We start from the raw sequence: 27,430 nt of genomic DNA on the forward strand, positions 1-27,430 counted from the left end.
AGATGAGATTGCAGCAAGTAAGGGGCACAGTAAAAACTGCGGGGCTTCTTTACAAAAAAAATGTGGCTTCCTGATTCACCAGCATGAATGGTTCTGGCTCTTTTGGGGAGTTTATCTATCAAGCATTTAAATGGGGTTTGTGGATAGCATACTGCAAGTTACTTGATGACAGCATGGACCACCTAGTTATCAGATTGAAGTGGTGAGAATGGCTCCCACCTGGCAGTCTTAAGCACTAATGAACTTCCACCATATTGAACTGTGCAGAACAAGCGGGAAGTGACGTATATACCCTATTAATACCACAGCTTAAGTTTTTAAGAAGTGCTTATTATTTCAAAAAGTACTCTTGGACAGTAAAGAATTACAGATAGATAATAAAGACAAATTGAGATGAAAAAGACCTCTAAATTAGACACAGTGTGTTTAAAATATGTACGTAGGCTTGGGAGAGAGAAGAAAAAGATATAGAGAGTTATAAAATGAAGAAAAAAAAGAAATAAAGTCTTTCAAGAGACAGAGCACAGACAGTCATAGATTAAAAGGAATAAAGAAAACTAAGCCATGTAAAGGTGGACTATACAAAGAGAATCTGGATTATGTATATTATTGTGTTATCTTTGAAGTTTTTGACTACAGAGAGACATTTGATTCTGGGGATTGCTAAGCTAAACCAATATATTTATTTCAAAGGTATCTTAAATTCAAAATTTGAGTCTAAGGATATATTGATTTGGAAAAGAGGTTCTTCTTTTGTTTCCACAGAAGATAAGAACCTATGGATTGCTTCAAGACTAATATGATTTGATTGACCAAGATCCCCTGAAAGGTTGTCTTAAACACCCCAAAAAATTACTTTGCCCAATAAACAACAGGAACAAATTTGGACAGAACTATGTCCATATTCCCAAATATTGTCTATAAATGTTTATTTACATTTAAATGTGAATATGCTATAGAGGTTTGCATTGGTATGGATCTTGTTTATTGATTCAAATTTAAGGTCAATTTTGTTACATGTATATTTCTGCTCTTGATTAAGATATTGTGTTTGTTCAGCTTATTTAAAAATGTAATATATAATTAAGAAATATAGGTTAATAGATAGTCATCTATAATAATCAAGCTTGTAGTCATGTTAGTTAGATTTCCTAGATATTCAGAGATGTATTTCAGATGGATAGGAATTCCTCAAACCATTCAAAAACTACAGAATATGGCATTTGAAATGTTTTAAAAATTTAGGACTTATCGTGACAATGAGACACATCTGCTCCTGGCAGCACTATTACTTCAAGAAAAAGATGGGCATCAAAGAGGTTCCATATAAAGTTGGTTAGCCATTTGGGCAAAATCTGCTCTTGCCTAGACTGCTTGATGAACTGGACATACAGAACCCACAGAAAAACTTGCCTGAAGGTGAGACAATCCTTCAGGGCTCCTGCTTAATGAAAGGATCTGCAAGACATTCTGTGGGACACAGAAGAAAGTGACTGACAAACTGCTAATATAGGTGGGATTGTCTTTGAAATTTCCTGCTTCATGGAAAAGTGTGCTGGATACTGTGGGTTTAAGATGGATTCTCCAATGTTGCAGAAAAATTTGGGTGACTGTTCAGGCAGTGAAATGCCTCTGTCAGTTCTAGAATTTTGGAAGTTGCTACAAAGCACTTCCAGTTAACTTAGGTAATATTATATCCTTCTGGAGTGTTTGTTGCAATTGAAGAATTGCTAGTTATAATTATAGTTTTCCTTAGTTATGATAAAAGATAAAATAGATATAAATATTGTAACTATAATTCTTACTTGATACCTGTTTTGTTATATGTAATTTTACTATATTAAAGTTAAAATTCTCCTTTTTATTTAAACAGAAAAGGGGAGGATATACTGCTGATTCACATCTATATGTTGTGAATACTATTGGTTAATAAAGGAACTGCTTTGGGTCATAGCAGAACTATAGGGGAACAGAGCTGGAAGGGGAGAATTAAGTTAAATGCTGGTAGAAAAGGAAGCAGAGTCAGAGCAAAGCCATGTAGCCCTGACAGAGACAGATGCCAGTTGGAATCTTGCCATTAAGCCACAGCCACGTGGCAATATGCAGGTTACTAGAAATGGGTTAAATTAAGAGGTGTGAGTTAGCCAATAAAGAGTTAGAGCTAATGGGCCAAGCAGTGTTTTAAATAATATAGTTTCTGTGTGATTATTTTGGGGCTAAGCAGCCAGGAACTAAGTAGTGGCCCCCTACTACAAGAATGAATGGATCAGTCCTCCCCCTCTCCCCTCTCCCTAACCAACTCCCCTTACTTCCACCTCCCCACCCCCCGTGCACCCAAGTTTGCCTGGCAATCTTGTCTACTTCTAATATCCAGGAGGATAACTACCTGATTTTCTTCAGATTCACCTTCTTATCTAGCTTCTTGAGGATCACAAATTATAAACTCACAGACCTTTAACTATGGTTAGAATCCACTTATGAGTGAGTACATACCATATTCCTCTTTTTGGGTCTGGGTTACCTGACTCAGTAAAGCGTTTTCTATTTCCATCCATTTGCATGCAAAATTCAAGATGTCATTGTTTTTTACCGCTGAGTAAAACTCTAATGTGTATATGTTCCACACCTTTTTTAACCATTCTTCTATTGAGGGGCACCTAGGTTGCTTCCATGTTCTGGCTATTACAAATAGTGCAGCTATGAATAGTGGGGGAATGGGAGGGGGAAGGGAGGAAGGATGGTTATGGGAGCAGGGAAGTTTATATCTCAACTAAGGGAGTCATTTTAGGGTTTGCAAGAGACTTGATTCTGGAGGGGTTCCCAGGTCCAAGGAGAGGTCCCCAGATGGTACTCTGGGCAGCAGAGGAGAGGGTGCCTGAACTGGCCTTGGCCCATAACCATACTGATGAATATTTTGCATGTCACCATAGAACCTTCATATGGCGATGGATGGAGATAGAGACAAGACACATATTGGAACACTGGACTTGGCTCCCTAGGTCCAAATGAGAAACAGAGGGAGGGAGATCGTGAACAAGGAAAGCAAAATAAGAGGGGGCCTTCATTTGACGATGGATGGAGATAGAGACGGAGACCCACATTGGAGCACTGGAGGTCGGGACCGCGAGGGGTGCATTCACCTACTGATACAAGGGGACTGGTCGGGTGGGAGCTAACCAAGGCCAGCTCGACTGGGACTGAACGAGCATGTGATCAAACCGGATTCTCTGAACGTGGCTGACATGGGGGCTGACTGAGCGCCCAAGGTCCAAATGAAGACTGATAAGCCATTGACAATGGCACTGGGTCTTGTTTCGTCTGCATGGACTTGCTTTTTGGGATCCTGGCCTGTTTGGATGCTCACCTTTCTGGACCTGGATGGAGGGGGGAGGATCTTGGATTTCCCACGGGGCAGGAAACCCTGACTGCTCTTGGGAATGGTGAGGGAGGCGGAGAGGGAGTGGGGGGAGCGGGAGGGTATTGGGAGGAGGGGAGGAAGTGGAAAGAGTGTTTTCGCATACTTGAATAAACAAATCGGAAAAAAAAAAGAATGAATGGATCAGTTTGTCCTCTCCATGTACCTAGTATCCAGTTTTCCTGGAATTAGATAGTCTCATTGTACTCAAGCTGTATGAACCTTATGCATATGAGAGGCTGGTACTTATATATGTTTCTGGGTAAAAAGAAGATTCTTAATGGCAGGGTCCATGTCTGTCTCTCTGAAATACTAAATGGTTTCTGCAATTGGAAGGAGTGTTGAGAATATTTTTCACATTGGTAATTTTGAAGAAAAAATAATGTTGGTATTATGGGGAAGGTTGCATTGTTATTTAGTGAAGCGTACAGCTGGACTGATGTTTTAGTTAATACGACACTGACTTTGCAAGCATAAGGACCTGAGGTTAACACCAGGTGTGGTGGCAGGTACCATAACCTCAGCACCTGGTAGGGAGTGACAGACAGAATCTTGAAGCTCATGGACCAGCCAGACTATCCTAATTGGTGATCTCATAGCCAATGAGAGATGATCTCCCAAAAAGAAAAATGGATGGTCTTGCTGGCCTCCGTGAGAGGTTATCTTTTGGCCTCCACATGACCTCCACATGGCTTCCTCCTTCTTTGTGCATGTGTGTGTGTGTGTGTGTGTGCACGTGCACACACATACACTCAGACTCCACAAGCATACAAAAATAAAATGAAATGCAGAGATCAAGGGTAATCTTAGAGTGTTCCCCCTCTCTGAACATTCTGCTTCCATTTAAAGCCTCTTCTCCAATTGCCAAGTTTCTGAGTAGTTTTCTGTAGCTCAAAACCAGTGTCTTGGCCCTGCTGAGCAGTTCTTCCCGGAGAGGTGAGTGGGTGCTAGCCTGGGCAGCCTGCCTGCCTGTCTGGGAAGGGAGCACAGCCCTCCCCCCCTCAGCTTCTGCGGCAGGGTCTTCGGTGTTCCAAGGGACCCCTCCCCTCCCCCCCTGCTGCGGGCCCTTTGTCTCCTGAGTCCTGGGAAGACCAGCTAGCCCTGTTGCCCTGCTGAGCAGTTCTTCCCAGAGAGGTGAGTGGGTGCTCACCACTGCCCAGGAAGAGAGCACAGCCCCCCCCCAGCATCTGCAGCAGGGTCTTTGGTGTTCCAAGGGACCCCTCCCCTCCCCCCACTGCTGCGGGCCCTTTGTCTCCTGAGTCCTGGGAAGACCAGCTAGCCCTGTTGCCCTGCTGAGCAGTTCTTCCCAGAGAGGGCTGAGGAGCTCTATCCAGAGAGTGCTGTGAAGTCCTACCCAGAGAGTGCTGAGGAGTTCTATCCAGAAAGTGCTGAGGAGTTTCATCCAGAGTGGAAGAAATGGGCAGGCGCCAATGCAAGAATTCCTCCAACAACCTGAAAGGCAACATGACACCGCCAGAATCCAGGGAGCTCGAAACTAGAAGAATTGAACACCCTACGCCAGAAGAAATAGAAGAAATTGACTCTAAGCGCTTCTTTATGAAAATAATAGAGGAAATTAAACAGGAGGTGAAAATCTGCCGTAAAGAAATGGAAGATAAGTATAACAAAAAAATTGAGGAAATGAGTAAAGAAATGGAAGAGAAATATACCAAAAAGTTTGAAGAAATGAGTAAATCCGTAAATGAAATTCTGGGAAACCAAGAAAAAACAATCAAACAGGTAATAGAAACAGTTCAAGATTTGAAAACTGAAATGGAGTCAATGAAGAAATCACAAACCGAGGGCCGGCTGGCTATGGAAAATCTGGGTAAACGAACAGAGACTTCAGAAACAAGCTTAACCAATAGAATACAAGAGATAGAAGAAAGAATCTCAGACTCTGAGGACACCATAGAGAAATTAAACACTCTGTCCAAAGAAAACAGCAAATCCAACAAATTCTCATCACAAAACATTCAGGAACTGTGGGACACAATAAAAAAACCAAATCTAAGAATAATAGGAGTAGAAGAAGGAGAAGAATTGCATTTCAAAGGTCCAGAAAATATACTCAACAAAATTATAGAAGAAAACTTTCCCATCCTAAAGAACGATATTCCTATGAAGGTTCAAGAAGCATACAGAACACCGAATAGACTGGATCAGAAAAAAGCATCCCCTCGTCATATAGTAATCAAAACACAAAGCATTCAGACTAAAGAAAGGATATTGAAAGCTGCAAAGGAAAAAGGTCAAGTAACTTATAAAGGTAAACCTATCAGACTTACACCAGACTTCTCTATGGAAACCATGAAAGCCAGAAGGTCCTGGATAGAGGTACTGCAGAAACTAAGAGACAATGGATGCAAACCCAGACTACTTTACCCAGCCAAGCTATTGTTCACTATCAACGGAGAAAACAAAATATTCCAGAATAAAAACAAATTTAAACAATACGTAGCTACTAATCCAGCCTTACAGAGAATACTAGAAGGAAAATCACAACCCAAGGAATCCAACATTCCCAACACTGCCTACATTAACTCAGACATTTAGCGACCTTCCACAAGCACAACTCAAAGAAGGAAAACACATACACGCTACTACCCAAAAAAATGACCGGAGTCATCGATCACTGGTCATTAATATCACTTAATATCAATGGTCTCAACTCACCTATAAAGAGGCACAGACTTAGAGATTGGATACGAAAACAGGATCCAACATTCTGCTGTCTACAAGAAACACACCTCAACCACAAAGACAGACACCTACTCAGAGTAAAGGGTTGGGAAAAGGTTTTCCAAGCAAATGGACCTAAGAAACAAGCGGGTGTGGCCATTCTAATATCTAACAAAATCGACTTCAAACTAAAATCAATCAGAAGAGATGGAGATGGACATTTCATACTCATAACAGGAACAATTCATCAGGAAGAAGTCTCAATCTTGAATATCTATGCCCCTAATATAAAGGCACCCACATATATAAAAGAAACTCTTCTAGAACTCAAGGCAGTCATCAAACCACACACACTAATAGTAGGAGACTTCAACACTCCTCTCTCACCAATGGACAGGTCAATCAGACAGAAACCTAACAGAGAAATAAGAGATTTACTGGAGGTACTGAATCAAATGGACTTAACAGACATCTATAGAACACTCCACCCAAATAGGAAAGAGTATACCTTCTTCTCTGCAGCTCATGGATCCTTCTCGAAAATTGACCACATACTTGGTAACAAAGCAAACTTCCACAGATACAAAAAAATATTAGTGACCACCTGTGTCTTGTCAGATCACCATGGATTAAAATTAGAATTCAACAACAATGGTACCCCCATGAAGCCAACAAACTCATGGAAGTTGAACAGTCAACTACTAAATCACCCCTGGGTCAAGGAAGAAATAAAGAAAGAAATTAAAGTCTTCCTTGAATATAATGAAAACAAAGACACAACGTATTCAAACCTATGGGACACAATGAAAGCAGTGCTAAGAGGAAAGTTCATAGCACTAAGTGCCCACCTAAAGAAAACAGAGAAAGCACACATTGGAGACTTAACAACACACTTGAAAGCTCTAGAAAAAAAAGAAGCTGATTTACCCAGGAGGAGTAGAAGACTTGAAATAATCAAACTGAGGGCTGAAATCAACAAAATAGAAACACAGAAAACAATTCAAAGAATCAATGAAGCAAAAAGCTGGTTCTTGGAGAAAATTAACAAGATTGACAAACCCCTATCCAAACTAATCAAACGGCAGAGAGAGAACTTGCAAATTAATAGGATCAGAAATGAAAAGGGGGACATAACCACAGACACAGAGGAAATACAGAGAATCATTAGATCTTACTACGAAAGTTTATATGCCACAAAGTTGGAAAATGTAAAAGAAATGGACATTTTTTTAAGATAAGTACCATATACCAAAGTTGAACCAAGACCAGGTGAACAATCTAAATAGACCTGTTAGTCGTGAAGAACTAGAAGCTGTTATCAAAAATCTCCCTACCAAAAAAAGCCCAGGACCAGATGGTTTCAATGCAGAATTCTACCAGAACTTCCAGGAAGAGCTAATACCTATACTCCTTAATGTATTCCACAATATAGAAAAAGAAAAGTCACTGCCAAACTCCTTTTATGAAGCTACAGTCACCCTAATACCAAAACCACACAAAGACACAACCAAGAAAGAGAATTACAGGCCAATCTCACTCATGAACATCGATGCGAAAATTCTCAATAAAATACTGGCAAACCGAATCCAAGAACACATTAGAAAAATCATCCATTATGATCAAGTAGGCTTCATCCCAGAGATGCAGGGATGGTTCAACATACGCAAATCTATCAATGTAATCCATCATATAAATAAACGGAAAGAAAAAAATCATATGATCATTTCATTGGATGCTGAAAAAGCGTTTGACAAAATTCAACACCCTTTTATGATAAAGGTGTTGGAGAGACTGGGGATACAAGGATCATACCTAAATATAATAAAAGCAATATACAGCAAGCCGACAGCTAACATCAAATTGAATGGAGAGAAACTCAAAGCCTTTCCACTAAAATCAGGAACACGACAAGGCTGTCCACTCTCTCCATACCTCTTCAATATAGTGCTTGAAGTTCTAGCAATAGCAATAAGACAACATAAGGGGATCAAGGGGATTCGAATTGCAAAGGATGAAGTGAAACTTTCGTTATTTGCAGACGATATGATAGTGTACATAAGCGACCCCAAAAACTCTACCAAAGAACTCCTACAGCTGATAAACACCTTTAGTAACGTGGCAGGATACAAGATCAACTCCAAAAAATCAGTGGCACTCCTATACACAAAGGATAAAGAAACGGAGAGGGAAATCAGAGAAACATCACCTTTCACGATAGCCACAAACACCATAAAATATCTTGGGGTTACTCTAACCAAGGATGTGAAAGACCTATTTGACAAGAACTTTAAGCCTTTGAAAAGAGAAATTGAGGAGGATACCAGAAAATGGAAAGACCTCCCCTGCTCTTGGATTGGGAGAATCAACATAGTAAAAATGGCAATTCTACCAAAAGCAATCTACAGATTCAATGCAATCCCCATCAAAATCCCATCAAACTTCTTCACAGACCTTGAGAGAACAATAATTAAGTTTATATGGAAAAACAAAAAACCCAGGATAGCCAAAACAATCTTATACAATAAAGGAACTTCTGGAGGCATTACTATCCCTGACTTCAAACTCTATTACAGAGCTACAGTATTGAAAACAGCTTGGTATTGGCATAAGAACAGAGAAGTCGACCTATGGAATCGAATAGAAGACCCAGATACTAACCCTCAAACCTACGAACACCTAATTTTTGACAAGGGAGCTAAAGGTATACAATGGAAGAAGGAAAGCGTCTTTAACAAATGGTGCTGGCATAACTGGATGTCAACCTGTAGAAGAATGAAAATAGATCCATATCTATCACCTTGCACAAAACTCAAGTCCAAATGGATTAAAGACATCAACATCAATCTGTGCACTTTGAACCTGATAGAAGAGAAAGTGGGAAGTAGTCTACAAGATATAGGCACAGGAGGCCACTTCCTAAGTAGGACCCCAGCAGCACAGACAATAAGAGAAACAATGAATAAATGGGACCTGCTGAAACTGAGAAGCTTCTGTAAAGCAAAGGACACTGTCAGTAAGACAAAAAGGCTGCCTTCTCACTGGGAGAAGATCTTCACCAACCCCTCATCAGACAAAGGTCTGATCTCCAGAATATACAAAGAACTCAAGAAACTAGACACTAAAACTCTAATTAACCCAATTAAAAAATGGGGTACTGATCTGAACAGAGAATTCACAACAGATGAACTTCGAATGGCCAGAAGACACTTAAGGTCATGCTCAACCTCCTTAGCGATCAGGGAAATGCAAATCAAAACCACTTTGAGATACCATCTTACACCTGTCAGAATAGCTAAAGTTAAAAACACCAATGATAACCTATGCTGGAGGGGATGTGGAATGAGGGGAACACTCATCCATTGTTGGTGGGAATGCAAACTTGTGCAGCCACTTTGGAAATCAGTGTGGAGGTTTCTCAGGAAACTGGGAGTCAACCTCCCTCAGGACCCAGCAATTCCTCTCTTGGGAATATACCCTAGAGATGCCCAAACATACTACAAAAGCGTTTGTTCAACTATGTTCATAGCAGCACTATTTGTAATAGCCAGAACCTGGAAACAGCCTAGGTGACCCTCAATAGAAGAATGGTTAAAAAAGGTGTGGAACATATACACATTAGAGTTTTACTCAGCGGTAAAAAATAATGACATATTGAATTTTGCATGCAAATGGATGGACATAGAAAACGCTTTACTGAGTGAGGTAAGCCAGACCCAAAAAGAGGAACACGGTATGTATTCACTCATAAGTGGATTCTAACCATAATTAAAGGTCTTTGAGCCTATTATTCGTGATCCTAGAGAAGCTAAATAAGAAGACAAACCTGATGAAGATTATTTACCTATCCGCCAGGAGGTAGGAAATAGTCAAGAGTCCCAGGTAACCTTGGGTGCATGGGGGGGGGGGGTGGGAGGGTTGATGGAAGGGGAGAGGGTTAGAGAGAAGGGAGTAGGGGAGGAATGGAGAAAGCTCGGTTGACCGGGATGGGGGGAAGGGAGGAAGGATGAATGTGGGATCAGGGAAGAATATATTTCAACTAAGGGAGTCATATTAGAGTTTACAGGAAACTTGATTATATATGGGATCCCAGGTCCAAGGAGAGATCCCCAGATTGTTCTCTGGACAGAGGAGGGGGTGCCTGAACCGGCCTTGGCCCGTGACCATACTGATGAATATTTTGCTTATCACCATAGATCCCTCATCTGGCGTTGGATGACGATACAGATGGAGGCCCGCGTTGGAGCACCGAACTGAGCCCCCCAAGATCCAAACGAGGAGCAAAAGGAGGAAGAAAATGACGAAGGACTGCGAGGGATACTATCACCCACTGATACAAGGGGTCGGATCTAATGAGAGTTTACCAAGGCCAGATGGACCGTGACTGAACGAGCATGTGATCCAACCAGATTCTCTGAATGTGGCCGGATTTTCTGAATGTGGCTGGCCTGCAGTCTTTCCGAGAAGCCATTGACAATGACACTGGGACTGGTTTCCTCTGTATATACTGGATTTTTGGGATCCAGTCTGTTTGGATGCTCACCTTCCTGGACCTGGAGTGAGGGGGGAGGAACTTGGACTTCCCACAGGGCAGGAGACCCTGACTTCCCTAGGGGACAAAGAGGGAGGAGGAGAGGGAGGGGGGGAGTGGGAGGGCGTTGGGAGGAGGGGTGTAAATGGAAACTTTTTATAATTTAATAAAATTACAAAAAAAAATAATAATTGGTAACATGGAAATATATTTTATATTTTTTAATAGTCAAGATGTGCATAATGAACTTGTATTTGTTAAGAGTAGAAAATAATTTTAGAGACATGATTAAATAAAAAATATTATTTTAAACGTGAAAAAAAAAAAACAGTGTCTTCTAAGGACTCTCCCACCTCAAAATCTACCCCATTCTGTGTGTCGTGTGTGTGTGTGTGTGTGTGTGTGTGTGTGTGTGTGAGAGAGAGAGAGAGAGAGAGAGAGAGAGAGAGAGAGAGAGAGAATTTACATTCCAGAATTTACTATCATTTCCTTTATTTAAACACCAGGCCCTTTATTCACTAAAAGTAACAGCAGCAGCTTAGGGTGAGTAGGTCCAGAACTGGAGACATGGATACTAACAAGAATAACAATGAAGAATCGCATGCAGTCCTGCCAGATCTAAGTGCTGCCAGGCCAAGGCTCACAGTGTACTTCTGAGTCATAAGCATATTCCCACATCTGGCCTGACAAGCTATGTAAAATCAATTTACCAGCTGAGAATTCTACTCTGTGGACTGTTCACAAGATTTATTCTTTTAACTATACACTGTGGCTTTTTAGCCACCATGCTGGTGTTAGAGTTTGCATCATACTGAGAAAACAAATGGTCATCTTTTAAGCTGGCTGTCTTAGCATCACCACTAGATAGCCAAAAGTACCTTAAAACCAGACAGGGTAAGAATCTTTCTAACACAAGACTGTTGCTTCTGCCCAGGGACAGCTGTGAGTGTGTCCCAATAGGTAAACACCTTCACCAGCTGAACTTTCATTCTCCTTACCTTCCTTGTAAGCACCCCTCTAATGTCCAAAGAGGAACTGATTCGCTTATTGCTTTTTTTTTTTTTTGAGACAGGGTTTCATGTAGCCCAGGCCAGTCTTGAACATGCTACATGGCTGAAGTTGTCCTTAAAGTTAGTTCTCCTGCCTCCACTTCCAGTAGTGAACCACTGCTTTGGACTCAGATGCACATTTTTCACTAAATAAACCAAAATTTCATTACAATGTTCTTAGTTTCCGGCCCACTGTTAATCAGGTCAATGGTTTAATGCTGTAAATAAACTCAGAACCTGCTGAAGATAGGAATTCTGCTTAATTTCTCAATCAGCACTTCAAAATTCACAAATGTAGCTGTCACAGACAGAGATATCTATGGGAGATGATACAAGGTGGGAATAAAAAATTCCAAATCTAAGACTGGGGAAGAAAGTCAGCACTTGCTGGTGTTGTTTTGTATCTCACCTATCTCAAATTACTCTAGTGTCCTCAGCAAATGTCATGTAATTGTTATTTGAGGACCTCTAATGCGGGAGCCTGGTCTGTCTGGATGCTCACCTTCATAGACCTGGATGAAAGGAGGAGGACCTTGGACTTCCCACGAGGCAGAGAACCCTGACTGCTCTTAGGACTGGAGAGGGAGGGGGAGATGGGGAGGAGGTAGAAATTTTTAATAAATTAATTAATTAATTAATTAATTAAAAAAAATAAAAAGACCTCTAATGGCAAGAAACTTAAAGCCTCTGAAGGTATTTGTTTCAATGGTATACTTTCTAAGCTCTGAAGTTTATTGTTAATGTTGGTCAGCGTCTTCTTTCTAGCTAGACTACTACTACAGAAATCAGATCACTCCAAGTCTGTCTAGGTTTGTTTTTGCATATTTTGGGCAGTTTCTGAATCTATCTCTTTTCATATGTCTTATTTCGAGACAGTGCTGGGTTGCTTGTTTCCAGTCTCTCACACTTGTCATTCTAATGATAGCACCAGGAGAATTAAGGAAACTAGGGGATAATGTCTTAGCTGTGTGTTTGAGGGATAAGAAGATGCGTGGAAGCCCCACAGATGCTGAATTGACCATCTTCTACACTACCTGACGACCCACTGCATGGGGTACAAGTGCGGTGGGAGGGCAGGAGTAAGAGGAAGGGAATCAATTATCATATAAAAAGTCCATTAGCAAAGAAACCCTTCCACTGAATAAAACATGTGATCAAACAGAAAATGGGCTAGGAATAGGAAGATAGTTGTACAAATAACCTGTAAAAGGACATGGCCCTAAGGCCAGTTCCAACCCACAAACCTACTGCCCTACTCAGAAATGCCTTTCTTCTTCTTAATGAGCTGTCTGTTTCTACCACTATCCTTGTGTCTCTGGCCCAATTCTTTGTTCCAGCTACAAGAACCTGGAAATACCAATGACTGTCTTGTAGGATGGGATCCACATCTTTAACAGAGGGGCTTTCTGTATCAAGAGCCTCTTCTGTTAGCCAGAAAAGCCATGTTGCATACCTGAGCTTTCACATCTGCTTGAGACCTACACAGCCAATAGTTAGACTCTATGCATCTCTGTTTCCTGAATTTCATTGGAGTCTTTTAAATGTGAGTATCTACACAGTCAAGTGAGCTTTAGTAGAGACTTTAAGAACATCTTGAAAGGAAGATCCAAGTGAATATTCCAGGGAGGATTCAAGAATAATTTCCTACTAAAGAAATGTCAATTATTTTAAAAAATATGTTTCAAAGATTAAAGGATTAGTACTTTTCATCTAGCCCTCGTAATTAAGAAAACAGACTTACTAGGTGTGGTGGTACACATCTATAATCCTACCACTCAGGGGCTGGGGCAGCAAGCCTGAGAGTTCCAGGGAAAGTTTCCCACAAGAATAAACCAAACAACCAAATACTATGGCATTGAGCAGAGTAAGGGGGGTTGCATCCCCTTGCTGAAGTTTGTTTGTGGTTGTAAGAGCCAAGGTTCTTCTGTAAGCCCCACATGCACAAGGGCAAGCTAATTTCCTAAAATGCTAGAAGTCGTAATTTTGGGGAAACATTATGTCCTGTGTTTTTACCTCTCTAAACAAGAGGTTTCTTTTTTTTTTTTAAACCTACTACACCAGATGTACTTGATCACATGTATATGGGAGGTACACAGGTAGAAAATACATCAGGATGTAGTTCTGCCCCTGATTGGACCTGATAGGAGATGCAATGCATTATGGGGTATGTCTTTTTAAGCCCCTGCAAAGTGTGACTCTTGCCAGGGTGATTCTGACCAAAGTCCATTTTTTTTTAGTGAGTACTTAAGTCAACTTGCTTCAAATCAGCCTCAAAACTGTGCAATTGGTTTCTCTCTCCAAAAATCTCAGAATAAACTCCGTGCTATGATGAACAAGTTATTTGATGTCCTTGTACCTCAAGTTTCTAGAACTGTAGAAACCTGGCACAGTAAGAATATTATTGTCAATGGCTAGCCAGACACTAGGAGAGTTAAGCACAATATGGCATCATTAGAATAACTGGATGTAGTGATTCCTGCTGTGCATTTCATGGATTCTTGGCGGTTATGTTGTCAGAAGTACACTGTGAGTTGTGTAGGCATGAAAAGGCCTACTCTATAAACACTTCGGAGACAATTGGGTCTGTATACCCATCTTACCGTGGCCCAAAAACACCAGGAGAAAGGGAAACATGTTAGAAGGGAGAGTACTGGCTGACTGTTAGGAGACCATTCTGGCCGTTCCATGGATTAGCTGTCTCTCCTATATGTACCTGCTCAGATTGTCCATGCCCATGGTCCAAAGACAGCCTCACACACTCAAAAGGCAAGGCTGAAGATTGGATCTGTTGGCGTATTTTTGTACATAATCTTAAAAGTCTAGTGAGAAGCAGGTGATTAAAAGGCCCTTGGACTTGAAAACCTAATCAAACCTCCTCTTCTTCCCTATCTTCCTCTTCCTTTTTTGTCTTTCTCCTCCCTTCTTCCTCTTTACTCCTCTGCTTGCTCTTCCTCTTCCTCCGCCTCCTCCCCATTCTTCTCTTCTCTTTCTCTCCCTTCTTTCTTGACTACTCATATTTTACTTTTTTCCATCTATGTTAGTCTTAGAATAAATGACATCTGTATCATCTTATGGGCTCTCTATCATTATTTTTGACCTTTAGGCTGGGTTCGTCCTCTACATTCCCTAGGTTTCTTTATAAATTATTATGAATAAATGAATAGTTCTTTATATTCACGTCATACATAGTACATTGTGAAAAAGAAAGATAACTCACACACACACACAAAAAAAAACAAAAACAAAAACAAAACAGAAACAGCCACACCAAAAAAATATGTAGTTTGCACCTGAGATGCAGACAGGGTCACATTCACGCTGCCTTCCACACGTATCATTTCTGCTGCACCACACCACACTCCACCCTAGATCTTAGCTTTGTGATTGAGATGAATTGATCAAAAGTCTGGAATCCTGTCGTGATACACAGAATAGAACCACATTCCTAACCACAGGACAGTGCTGTGTGAGATCATGTAATAGGGAAGTATGTGCTTGTTTCAGTGGCTCATTTGTTCGAACAACTGCTATTCACAGTAGGATTCAGATTTCAGAGAGTACTTGGCCAGCTCTATTGGCATAGTGTGATTAAAAAGAAATCATGTGACAATAAAGCTTGACTTTCAACTGTGGCCATATGTGTTACCATCAATATTTCTTGCATGACACAATTTCTATCTTTTTTAAACATTCTTGCATCCATAAGGTCCCTTCTTTCCAGAGCTCAATTCACATCATCATCATGAGCTCATGAGCATCTTGACAGCTAGATGCTATAGAGAGTTGGAGAACTGAGAAGGGAAGGTTCCTTTGCAAATTCTATTGCACTGGGAATGTCAACAGTGAAGAAGCACAATAACAACAAACTGTAGCCTTCAAAAGACACTTGAGAGCATCTATGTACGTGACAAAGCCCTAGAAGGAGGCATATACTTTATAAATAATTGCAATAGTTGCCAGAATGGAAAAAATTAGCAAAATTCCATTTATAAATCAGTAGTACTCTTTGACTAATTAGAATTCTCTAAACCTTGCCATTTCAGAGTGGCAAATATCACAGATCAACAGTCAGTGACTATGGAGAAAGAGTTGGTGTCTAAGAGAAAATAAAATTCTCAGAAGTGAGGTTCTGTGCCACAGCATATGGCTCCCACATCACATTTTTCTGGAAAACCTAGACAATGCCCATCTATAAACACAACCAGTAGTTATACTTTGCCAGGCCACAGTGAAGACCATGGCAGCAAAGATGACAGACACATGTGGAAACTGCCCTTCTGAAACTCAGACCTCCCTATGAGCTTTTATACTTAATGGATTCCAGCATAGAATGAATAATAAAGAGTCACCACAACACAATCAAGACAAATTAAAGTTGATGAGTTTGAGAGCTTGATGGCAAATTGACATTGTCCCAAGATGAGAATTATGGGAATTAGTGGAAGGAAGTGTTCTGCTGAGGCTGCCCAGCTGCTAGGCTGCCCAGCTGCTAGGCTGTGCATGGTACTGCTGAGCAGGAGCTGCGCCTTCCGGCAAGGCTGGTCTTGTGGCTTCCTGCCACCAACTCACCATTTTTGCAGAGCAGGAGAGCCAGAAAGTCATGAGAAGAGGAATTGAGGAAGAGCAGGAGGCTGGGGGACTGTGCTGTCACGAAGCTCAGTGTGATGGTTTCCTTTGACGGAGCTGTATCTGCGTAGATAGCTGAAGATGACAGGCTTGTGTTCCTTTTCACCGGGTATGGTTCTTGGAGCATGTATATAACCGAGCTGCCGGAATCAAAAAGAGCTGAAATCTCTGCAGAAAAAGAGAGAGAGAGAGAGAAAGGAAGAGGAGAACATAGTTTCAAACACGTAGTCATTAAGCTACTTGAGGTAGCTATAATGCCTGCTCATTGTTTCCTTGCACAAAGCACTGTGTGAGCAGTGTTAAAAAAAATCAGACACTGTGCTTCTTACTAATTTTGAGGCAGATCAAATCCATTCTTGTGTGTATGTTCACATGTGCAGATGAGGATTCAGGTTGATGCTGGAGACATGTCCTCCCCTGTCACTCTCTAATTGAGACACTGAACCTAACGTCCGTGGACTGGTTAGACTGGCTGGCCAGTGAGCTCAGGACTCTTATTATCTCATGTCCTCTAGTGAAACATCTGGTTTTATCTTGTTTCCTACAGTGGTGCTGGGTATCCAGACTCAGACTCTTATGCCTGTGGGACAGACATGCTGCTGGCAGAGCCATTTGCCCAGTCCTCTGCATCCGTTGTTTATAATTACAGATGTGTCTAAGCAAGTTGATCAGAACACTAAACCTTTCTTTGTGTCACCATGTTGTTTAGTGAGACAGTATTTGTAAAGCACTGAGTAGGATTGCCCAGCAGGGTTTGGACTTACGGAATATCTATGTTGCAAGAAAGTGTCACCTAGAGCCAGGGAGATGGCTCAGTTGGTACAGAGTTTTCTACACAATTGTCAGGAGGTGATTTTCGACCTCCAGCACCTACATAAAAAGATAGGTGTGGTGGCTTGTATATGTAACACCAGAGCTGGGGAGGTACAGACAGGAAGAACCCCAGTGTTCCTTGACTAGTCTAGAAATTGGTGAGTGCCGGATTTGTTAAGAAATCTTGTCCCAGAAGATCAAATGAAGAGCAACTGAGGAAGGCATTTATTAATGATCTCTGGACTCCAAATAGGTGTTGATGCATGCATGAGTACACACACACACCGGTACACAATGCTGTACACACACACACACACCAGTACATATTGTTGCAAATACACAAACACAGAGAAAAAGAAGATAATTTAACCTAAGCCCATCCCAGCTGCCCTTAAGTAATATTTCACATTGTTGGCCATATGTCAGTTGACATGCTGAAATATTGAAATACTTATCCTGCCAAGGGCCAGCTTGCTCTTGAGCTAAATTTCACTTTCTTCTTTTTATATGCAGGTGTGAAAAAAAGTTGCCTTGTGTAGTAAGACATTATAGATCTGTGTGCACACGTTTGACTGGAACACTCTGTGGTAAGCTTGAGTCAATATGGATATGATAGGTTTCTTTCCCTCTCAAATGAAGGGTGCAGAGTTTCTAATCTTTCTCAACATTCCCTGACTATGTGTGGGACACTGAGAACATAAGCAAACTTGAACTTACTTCATAATGCCCTTGCCACTTTTCCGCCTTGTGAAAATTCTGCTGTAGTTGTGCCACCAAATTAATGCTACAAGTTTATGCATACTGTCTGCCAGACCAGGACTACAGTGCAATTTGGGCAAGGTTCAGAAAGAATGTTTGGTTTAAATCAAGCAAGTCATAGCAGTGATTCTTATGTTAGAAATAGGAGGCATACACATATGGCCATGATCTGCTTGATGCAGGTGTTTCCCTTAAGGACTTAACAGGTGCATTTTGAGCTACTATCTCCTAGTTAACAAAAATAAAAGCCTTTACCTGAGGTTTATGTATACAGTCAAATGTATATGTGATTCATAATATGAAACACATATTATATATGGGCATATAGATTATGATTTTTTTCTTCTTCTTAGGACAATAAGTTAAAAATAGAAAAACATGTATAATTAGACATGCCACACAAAAATGTTCTCATTCTTTTCCCGAAACTAGTATTAATTATTCCTAATGCTTAGACATTGTTTGTTTCAATATAAAGCCTAATTCAACAACATTTGTACATTCTGCTTCTCAATTATTTTCTTATGTTTTAAGATAGGAGATAAAGGTACTGAAATGGGTTTAGTTTTCCCATATTACTTATGAGTAAAATCTAAAGCATATTCAGTGAATTTTATTTTTATTATTATTTTAACTTCTGATAGTATAACATTTCAAAAATAGTAAGAGCAAGCATTTGGAGAGAATTTGTATGCTGTATGCAGTATGCATTGAGTGTTAAACATGATCCCTATTATAAAACTCTGCATTTCGCACACATTATAAATGCAGAAATCAAGGAATTTTGAGATTAAATACTTAACTACTGTCTCAGAGGGACAGTGTTAAGTGAATAAGAACCAGAACCCAGATTCTTTCTGCAAAGATTCAGTGTCAGGTGAATTAAGTAAGAGAAGAGAAGATAGTGCTTACAATGGGAACTATTGTAATGGCTAAAACTCATGCTTACAAGTATTTGTGATATATGGAGGAAGTACTTATAGGACGAAATGTGTGGCATAAACAAAATATACACCATGATTGCCACATATCCACTATATCAAATGCAAGCAATACTTTTGTTCATTTGTTTATTAAATGATTGTCTGTGTAGTTAGGTTTAACTTTCTAGATTTGTAATCAATTTCCAAATTTATTATCTAGCAGTTTTAGTGATGAAAATATTCAAGTGATAGAATTGATCATTCAGTCAACAATGGAAGAGAGCTGAAGGCAAAGAAGTACACATGGATAAATCATGACCAGGTATATGGATATTAGCAGGAAAAAGAATCATGTCAAGGTTACCAAGGTGGCTGAGAGGATAAAGATGTTTGCAACCAAGCCAGAGGATCTGAGTTCAGTCAGTTCAGTTCAGGCCATGTGGTGGACTGAAAGAAGCTGCCCATAAGAGTTGTGCTCTAGCATCACAGGTGCCCTGGCATGCTGGTAATCTCTCTCTCTCTCTCTCTCTCTTTCTCTCTCTCTCTCTCTCTCTCTCCCTCTTTCCTCTCTCTCTCTCTCTCTCTCTCTCTCTCTCTATCTCTTTCTCTTTCTTTCTCTCTCTCTCTCACACACACACATAGATACATAGAGAGAACATCTAATAAATTAATTAATTAATTAATTAATTGGAATTTGGCAACGTAAAGAATAAAATCATGAGTGTGCTTCTTGCCCGCGGCAGGGCAGGGGCCCGGCGAGGAGGAGCTCGGACTTTCCCTGACCCCATAGTCTCCCAGGTCACCCTGCAGTGCTGGCTCCACCCTGCTAAGCTCTCCCGCCTGCCATCCCAGCTTCCATCCAGGTACAAATTCCTATATTTCTCCCTTCCCCCTGGGGCCATAGAATTTCCCCCAGCTCAGCTGCCTTGCGTGCTGGGCCTGGGCTGTAGGTGCATCCCGGAAAGAGGGAGTGCCTGTGCTTCAATAGCCTACCTGAGGAAAGGTGGGCATTCTGTCAGTGAAGTCCCTGTCCAACAAGGGAACCTGACCCAGTACCAGAAGATCCAATAGACAGCATTTGAAAGAAGAGATGAGCAGACGCCAAGGCAAAACCTCGTCCAACAATCTGAAAAACAACATGAAAACAACAGATCCCAACGACCCTACAATAGAAGGGCATGAACACCTTAATTCAGAAGAAGTGGGAAAAAGTGCCATTATGAAAGCAAAAGATTCCCTTAAACAGGACATGAATAACTCCCTTAAAGAATTGGATGAGAAGTATAACAAAAAGTTTGAAGAAATGAGTATAGAAACGGATGAGAATTATAACAAAAACTATGAAGAAATAAGCAAATCCATGAATGATACCCTGAGAAACCAAGAAAAAACAATCAAACAGGTAAAGGAAACAGTTCAAGAATTGAAAACGGAAATGCAGGCAATGAAGAAAACACAAACCGAGATCCAGCTGGATATGGAAAACCTAGGTAAATGAACGGAGACTACAGAATCAAGCATAACCAGTAGAATACAAGAGACTGAAGAACGAATCTCAGATTCTGAAGATACCATAGAGAAAATAAACGCTCTGGTCAAAGAAAACAGCAAATCCAACAAATTCTCTTCACAAAACATTCAAGAAATCTGGGACACAATAAAAAAAAACCAAATCTAAGAATAATAGGGATTGAAGAAGGAGAAGAACGGCAGATCAAAGGCCCAGAAAATATATTCAACAAAATTATAGAAGAAAACTTTCCCAATCTAAAGAACAATATTCCTATGAAGGTTCAAGAAGCATACAGAACACTGAATAGACTGGATCAAAAAAAAAACATTCCCTCGCCATATAATAATCAAAACACAAAACATACAGATTAAAGAAAGAATATTAAGAGCTGCAAAGATAAAAGGTCAAATAACTTATAAAGGTAAACCTATCAGGCTTACACTGGACTTCTCTATGGAAACCATGAAAGCCAGAAGGTCCTGGGTAGAGGTACTGCAGAAACTAAGAGGCCATGGATGCAAACCCAGACTACTATACCCAGCCAAGCTATCGTTCACTATCAACAGAGAAAACAAAATATTCCAGGATAAAAATAAATTTAAACAATTCATAGCCACAAATCCAGCCTTACAGAAAGTAATAGAAGGAAAATCGCAACCCATGGAATCCAACATTGCCATCACTGCCTACAATAACCCAGACATCTAGCGACCCTTCACAACCACAACTCAAAGAAGAGAAACACACAAACTCTACTACACACACACACACAAAAAAAATAATAACCGGAATCAACAACCCACTGGTCATTAATATCACTTAGTATTAATGGACTCAACTCACATATAAAAAGGCACAGACTAAGAGATTGGATACGAAAACAGGATCCAACATTCTGCTGTTTACAAGAAACACACCTCAACCACAAAGATAGACATCTACTCAGAGTAAAGGGTTGGGAAAAGGTTTTCCAAGCAAACAGACCTAAGAAACAAGCGGGTGTGGCCATTCTAATATCTAACAAAATTGACTTCAAACTAAAATCAATCAGAAGAGATGGAGATGGACATTTCATACTCATAACAGGAACAATTCATCAGGAGGAAGTCTCAATCTTGAATATCTATGCCCCTAATATAAAAGCACCCACTTATGTAAAAGAAAAACTTTTAGAACTCTGGGCAGTCATCAAACCACACACACTAATAGTAGGAGACTTCAACACACCTCTCTCACCAATGGACAGGTCAATCAAACAGAAACTCAACAGAGAAATAAGAGAATTACTAGAGGTAATGAATCAAATGGATTTAACAGATATCTATAGAACATTCCACCCAGTAAAAAAGAATATACCTTCTTCTCTGCAGCTCATGGAACCTTCTCGAAAATTGACCACATACTCGGTAGCAAAGCAAACTTCCACAGATACAAAAAAATATTAGTAACTACCTGTGTCTTGTCATATCACCACGGAATAAAGTTAGAATTCAATAACAATTTGAACACCAGAAAGCCTGCAAATGCAAGGAAGTTAAACAGTCAACTACTGAATCATCCCTGGGTCAAGGATGAAATAAAGAAATTAAAGTCTTCCTTGAATTTAATGAAAATAAAGACACAACATACTCAAACCTATGGGACACAATGAAAGCAGTGCTAAGAGAAAAGTTCATAGCACTAAGTGCCCAATTAAAGAAAATGGAGAAAGCACACATTGGAGACTTAACAGCACACTTGAAAGCTCTAGAAAAAAAAGAAGCTGATTTACCCAGGAGGAGTAGAAGACCGGAAATAATCAAACTGAGGGCTGAAATCAACAAAATAGAAACACAGAAAACAATCCAAAGAATCAATGAAACAAAAAGCTGGTTCTTGGAGAAAATCAACAAGATCGACAAACCCCTAGCCAAACTAATAAAACAGCAGAGAGAGAACACTCAAATTAATAAGATCAGAAATGGAAAGGGGGACATAACCACAGACACAGAGGAAATTCAGAGAATCACTAGATCTTACTAAGAAAGTTTATATGCCACAAAGTTGGAAAATGTACAAGAAATGGATTGGTTTTTAGATAAATACCTTTTACCAAAGTTAAATTAAGACCAGGTGAACAATCTAAATAGACCTGTTAGTCGCAAAGAATTAGAAGCTGTCATCAAAAACCTCCTGACCAAAAAAAGCCCAGGGTCAGATTGTTTCAATGCAGAATTCTACCAGAACTTCCAAGAAGAGCTGATACCTATACTCCTTAAGGTATTTCAAAATATAGAAACAGAAGAATCATTGCCAAACTTTTTTTACGAAGCCACAGTTATCCTGATACCAAAACCACATAAAGACACAACCAAGAAAGAGAATTACAGGCCAACCTCACTCATAAACATTGACGCAAAAATTCTCAACAAAATCCTGGCAAACTGATTCCAAGAACACATTAGAAAAATTATCCATTATGATCAAGTAGGCTTCATTCCAGAGATGCAGGGCTGGTTCAACATACACAAATCTATCAATGTAATCCATCATATAAATAAACTGAAAGAAAATAACCATATGATCATCTCATTAGATGCTGAAAAAGCAATATACAGCAAGCCGACAGCTAACATCAAACTGAACGGAGAGAAACTCAAAGCCATTCCATTGAAATCAGGAACAAGACAAGGCTGTCCACTCTCTCTTTACCTCTTCAATATAGTGCTAGAAGTTCTAGCAATAGCAATAAGACAACATAAGGGGATCAAGGGGATTCAAATTGCAAAGGATGAAGTTAAACCTTTGTTATTTGCAGACGATATGATAGTATACGTGAGCGACCCCAAAAACTCTACCAAAGAACTCCTACAGCTGATAAACACCTTTAGTAGCGTGGCAGGATACAAGATCAACTCCAAAAAATCAGTAGCCCTCCTATACACAAAGGATAAAAAAGCAGGGAGGGAAATCAGAGAAACTTCACCTTTCACGATAACCACAAGTAGAATAAAATATCTTGGGATAACTCTGACCAAGGAAGTGAAAGACCTATTTGACAAGAACTTTAAGTCTTTGAAGAAAGAAATTGAGGAGGATACCAGAAAGTGGAAAGATATCCCTTGCTCTTGGATTGGGAGGATCAACATAGTAAAGATGGCAATTCTACCAAAAGCAATCTATAGATTCAATGCAATCCCCATCAAAATCCCATCAAACTTCTTCACAGACCTTGAGAGAATAATAATTAATTTTATATGGAAAAGCAAAAAACCCAGGATAGCCGAAACAATCTTATATAATAAAGGAACTTCTGGAGGTATAACCATCCCTGACTTCAAACTCTATTACACAGCTACAGTATTGAAAACAGCTTGGAACTGGCATAATAACAGAGAAGTCAACCTATGGAATCAAATAGAAGATCCAGATATTAACCCACAAACCTATGAACACTTGATTTTCGACAAGGGGGCTAAAGGTATGCAATGGAAGAAGGAAAGCATCTTTCACAAATGGTGCTGGCATAACTGGATGTCAACCTGTAGAAGAATGAAAGTAGATCCATATCTATCACCATGCACAAAAATCAAGTCCAAATGGATTAAAGACCTCAACATTAATCTGACCACATTGAAACACTTAGAAGAGAAAGTGGGAAGTAGTCTACAAGACATAGGCACAGGAGACCACTTCCTAGGTAGAACCCCAGTAGCACAGACAATAAGAGAATCAATGAATAAATGGGACCTCCTGAAATTGAGAAGCTTCTGTAAAGTAAAGGACACCGTCAGTAAGACAAAAAGGTTACCTTCTGACTAGGAGAAGATCTTCACCAACCCCTCATCAGATAAAGGCCTGATCTCCAAAATACACAAAGAACTCAAGAAACTAAACACTAAAACTCTAATTAACCCAATTAAAAAATGGGATGCTGATCTGAACAGAGAATTCACAACAGAAGAACTTCGAATGGTCAAAAGATACTTAAGGTCATGCTCAACATCCTTAGCGATCAGGGAAATGCAAATCAAAACAACTATGAGATACCATTTTACACCAGTCAGATTAGCTAAAGTCAAAAATACCAATTATAGCCTATGTTGGAGAGGATGTGGAGAGAGGGGAACTCTCATCCATTGTTGGTGGGAATGCAAACTTGTGCAGCCACTGTGGAAATCAGTGTGGCGGTTTCTCAGGAAACTGGGAGTCAGCCTCCCTCAAGACCCAGCAATTTCACTCTTGGGAATATACCCAACAGATGTCCTATCATACCACAAAAGCATTTGTTCAACTATGTTCATAGCAGCGCTATTTGTAATAGCCAGAACCTGGAAACAACCTAGGTGCTCCTCCATAGAAGAATGGTTAAAGAAAGTGTGGAACATATATACATTAGAGTTTTACTCAGTGTAAAAAACAATGACATCTTGAATTTTGCATGCAAATGGATGGAAATAGAAAACGCTTTACTGAGTGAGGTAAGCCAGACCCCAAAAGAGGAATATGGTATGTATTCACTCATAAGTGGATTCTAGCCATAGCTAAAGGTCATTGAGCCTATTACTCGTGATTCTAGAGAAGCTAAATAAGAAGGTGAACCTGAAGAAAATCATGTAGTTATCCTCCTGGAGATTGGAAATAGACAAGAGTCCCAGGTAACCTCGGGTGCATGGGGTGGGAGGGTTGATGGAAGGGGAGAGGGTTAGAGAGAAGGGTTTAGGGGAGGAATGGGGTAAGCTCAGGGGACTGGGATGGGGGGGGAGGGCGGAAGGATGGATATGGAATCGGGGAAGAATATATCTCAACTAAGGGAGTCATTTTAGGGTTTATAAGAGACTTGATTATAAATTGGATCCTAGGTCCAAGGAGACATCCCCAGATTGTTCTCTGGACAGAGGAGAGGGTGCCTGACCCGGTCTTGGCCCATAACCATACTGATGAATATTTTGCTTATCACCATAGAACCTTCATCTGGCGATGGATGGAGATAGAGACAGAGACCCACATTGGAACACTGGACTTAACTTTCTAGGTCCAAACGAGAAGCAGAAGGAAAGAGAACGTGAGCAAAGAAGGCAAGACCAGAGGGAACCTTCATCCAACGATGAATGGCGATACAGATGGAGACCCACATTGAAGCACCAGACTGAGCCCCCCAAGGTCCAAATGAGGAGCAGAAGGACTAAGAAAATGAAAAAGTCAATAAGGACTGTGAGGGATGCGATCACCCACTGATACAAGGGGACTGATCTAAGGAGAGTTCACCAAGGCCAGTTGGACTGGGACTGAATGAGCACGTGATCCAACCAGATTCTCTGAATGAGGCCGGATTCTCTGAATGTGGCTGGCCTGGAGTCTTTCTGAAAAGCCATTGACAATGACACTGGGACTTGTTTCCTCTGCATATACTGGATTTTTGGGATCCAGTCTGTTTGGATACTCACCTTCCTGGACCTGGAGAGAGGGGGGAGGAATCTGAACTTCCCACAGGACAGGAATCCCTGACTGCTCTTAGGGATGGAGAGGGAGGAGGAAAAGGAGTGGGGGGAGTGGGAGGGCGTTGGGAGGAGGGGCGGAAATGGAAACTTTTATAATTTAATAAACTTGGAAGAAAAAAAGAATAAAATCATATAAAGACCAATCTTGCATTAAATATAAACATTAACTCAAAATGTAACAAGGTCCTGAATAGAAGGGATAAAATTATAGTATACATTGAAGAAATCATAGATATAAATTTTTTTGTTCCTAAACCCACCAATTGTTTCTCATGTATGACAATAAAAGTAGAATCAATAAAAGAAAGATAAATTAGGTTCCATCAGAATGTAGGAACTTTTTTATCTTTCAAAGATAAAATGAAGAATGTGAGAAGAAAACTCACAGAATGGGAAGATAAATTTCAAATTTTCTATAAGGGACATATAGTCAGAAAAAAAGAAAAATTGAAAATGAATGGCAACCAGAAGAAAGATCTGCAAAAGATTTGAATATGCAGTTTTTCAAAAAAAGATGTAGAAATGAATGGTAATGATTTAAAACAGTGTTTAAGATGACTAGTCATTAGGTATGAGCAAGCCAGAAGCACAGTGTGACACCATTTCCCGTGCAGTAGGCTGTCTGTTATAAGACTGACATACAATAACAGGTGTGTGAGAGTACAGAAATACCAGAGCTTTTGTGCACTTCTGGTAAGGATGGAAAATCTGCAACCTACTTTGAAAAGTGATTGGGTTGTTCCTCAAGAAATAAAACACCCTTAGCAAGGTGGTTCAGCTGGTAAGTGACTTGGTCACTCACCATCTTAGTGACCTGAGTTTTATACCCAGTGCTATACAGCGATGTTAGGTCTAAAGGGGAAAACCCCATGTATCCCCAAAACAGCAGGCCCATTGGGTTGGTCAAAATGAAAGTCTAGGCTTAGTTCAAGCTGAACTCTAGGAGGATTTCTGGTGGATATATCAATCAAAGCTTGCAGGCACCTTTTCTCGGGAACCTGTGAAATGGGTTTCTGCCTACCAGAAAGGGCCAGTTCCCTTCGCATATCTGTGGTTACCTATCAAAGCCCAAGGCTAACATCCATGTTCCCCTGGTACCTAAAATATGTACCTGTTGCACAGTTCAAATGCTACACTAGAATCCTGGCCCACTGAGCCATCCCACCTCTTCCACTATGCTACTTCCCAGGCTATTATAGATTACAAAGCTGAGGTCCCCTACTGGCCCCCACTCCTGCTTCTTTTGCTAGTCTATCTCTTCTATTTTCTTCTTCTTCTTTGCCAGCCCTCAACCCCTGCAGGGGAGGGAGCCCTGACCAGTCCTATTTTCTTTTTTTCTTTCCTTCTAGTTGCTGCTGTCTGTTCTCTCTTTCATATCCACAATCAACAAAGGCATGCTCTCCACGAAGCTGCCATTTCTGTGATTTCTCCACTGGGTCATCACTGACAGGGGGAGGACAAGAAACCATGTTCTGATGGTTTCTTCACTGTGTTGTCACAAACAGATAGAAGAGAAACCAAGTTCTGAAAGTTGCTTAACTTCTACAGGGCCACATGGCACATACGAACCCCAAGAGTTTAACTTACTCACATAAATAAATGCAACAAAGTGACACAAAATTAAAAAAATAAATCATGGCAT

The 27,430-nt window shown here is 40.4% G+C and overlaps 1 protein-coding gene across 1 annotated transcript in view; it reads right to left on the reverse strand.

Moving 5' to 3' along the window:
• The window catches only part of LOC148118628 (contactin-associated protein like 5-1-like), a 901,008-nt gene that overhangs the window by 106,557 nt on the left and 767,021 nt on the right, over positions 1–27,430 (reverse strand). The window contains exon 19 of the mRNA XM_087900698.1: positions 16,244–16,468. Coding sequence (XP_087756824.1) covers positions 16,244–16,468 — 225 coding nt within the window. The remainder of the gene's footprint in view (positions 1–16,243; positions 16,469–27,430) is intronic.

The sequence above is a fragment of the Myodes glareolus genome, chromosome 22, assembly GCF_982192425.1.
Source record: "Myodes glareolus chromosome 22, mMyoGla1.1, whole genome shotgun sequence".
Taxonomy (NCBI): Eukaryota; Metazoa; Chordata; class Mammalia; order Rodentia; family Cricetidae; genus Myodes; species Myodes glareolus.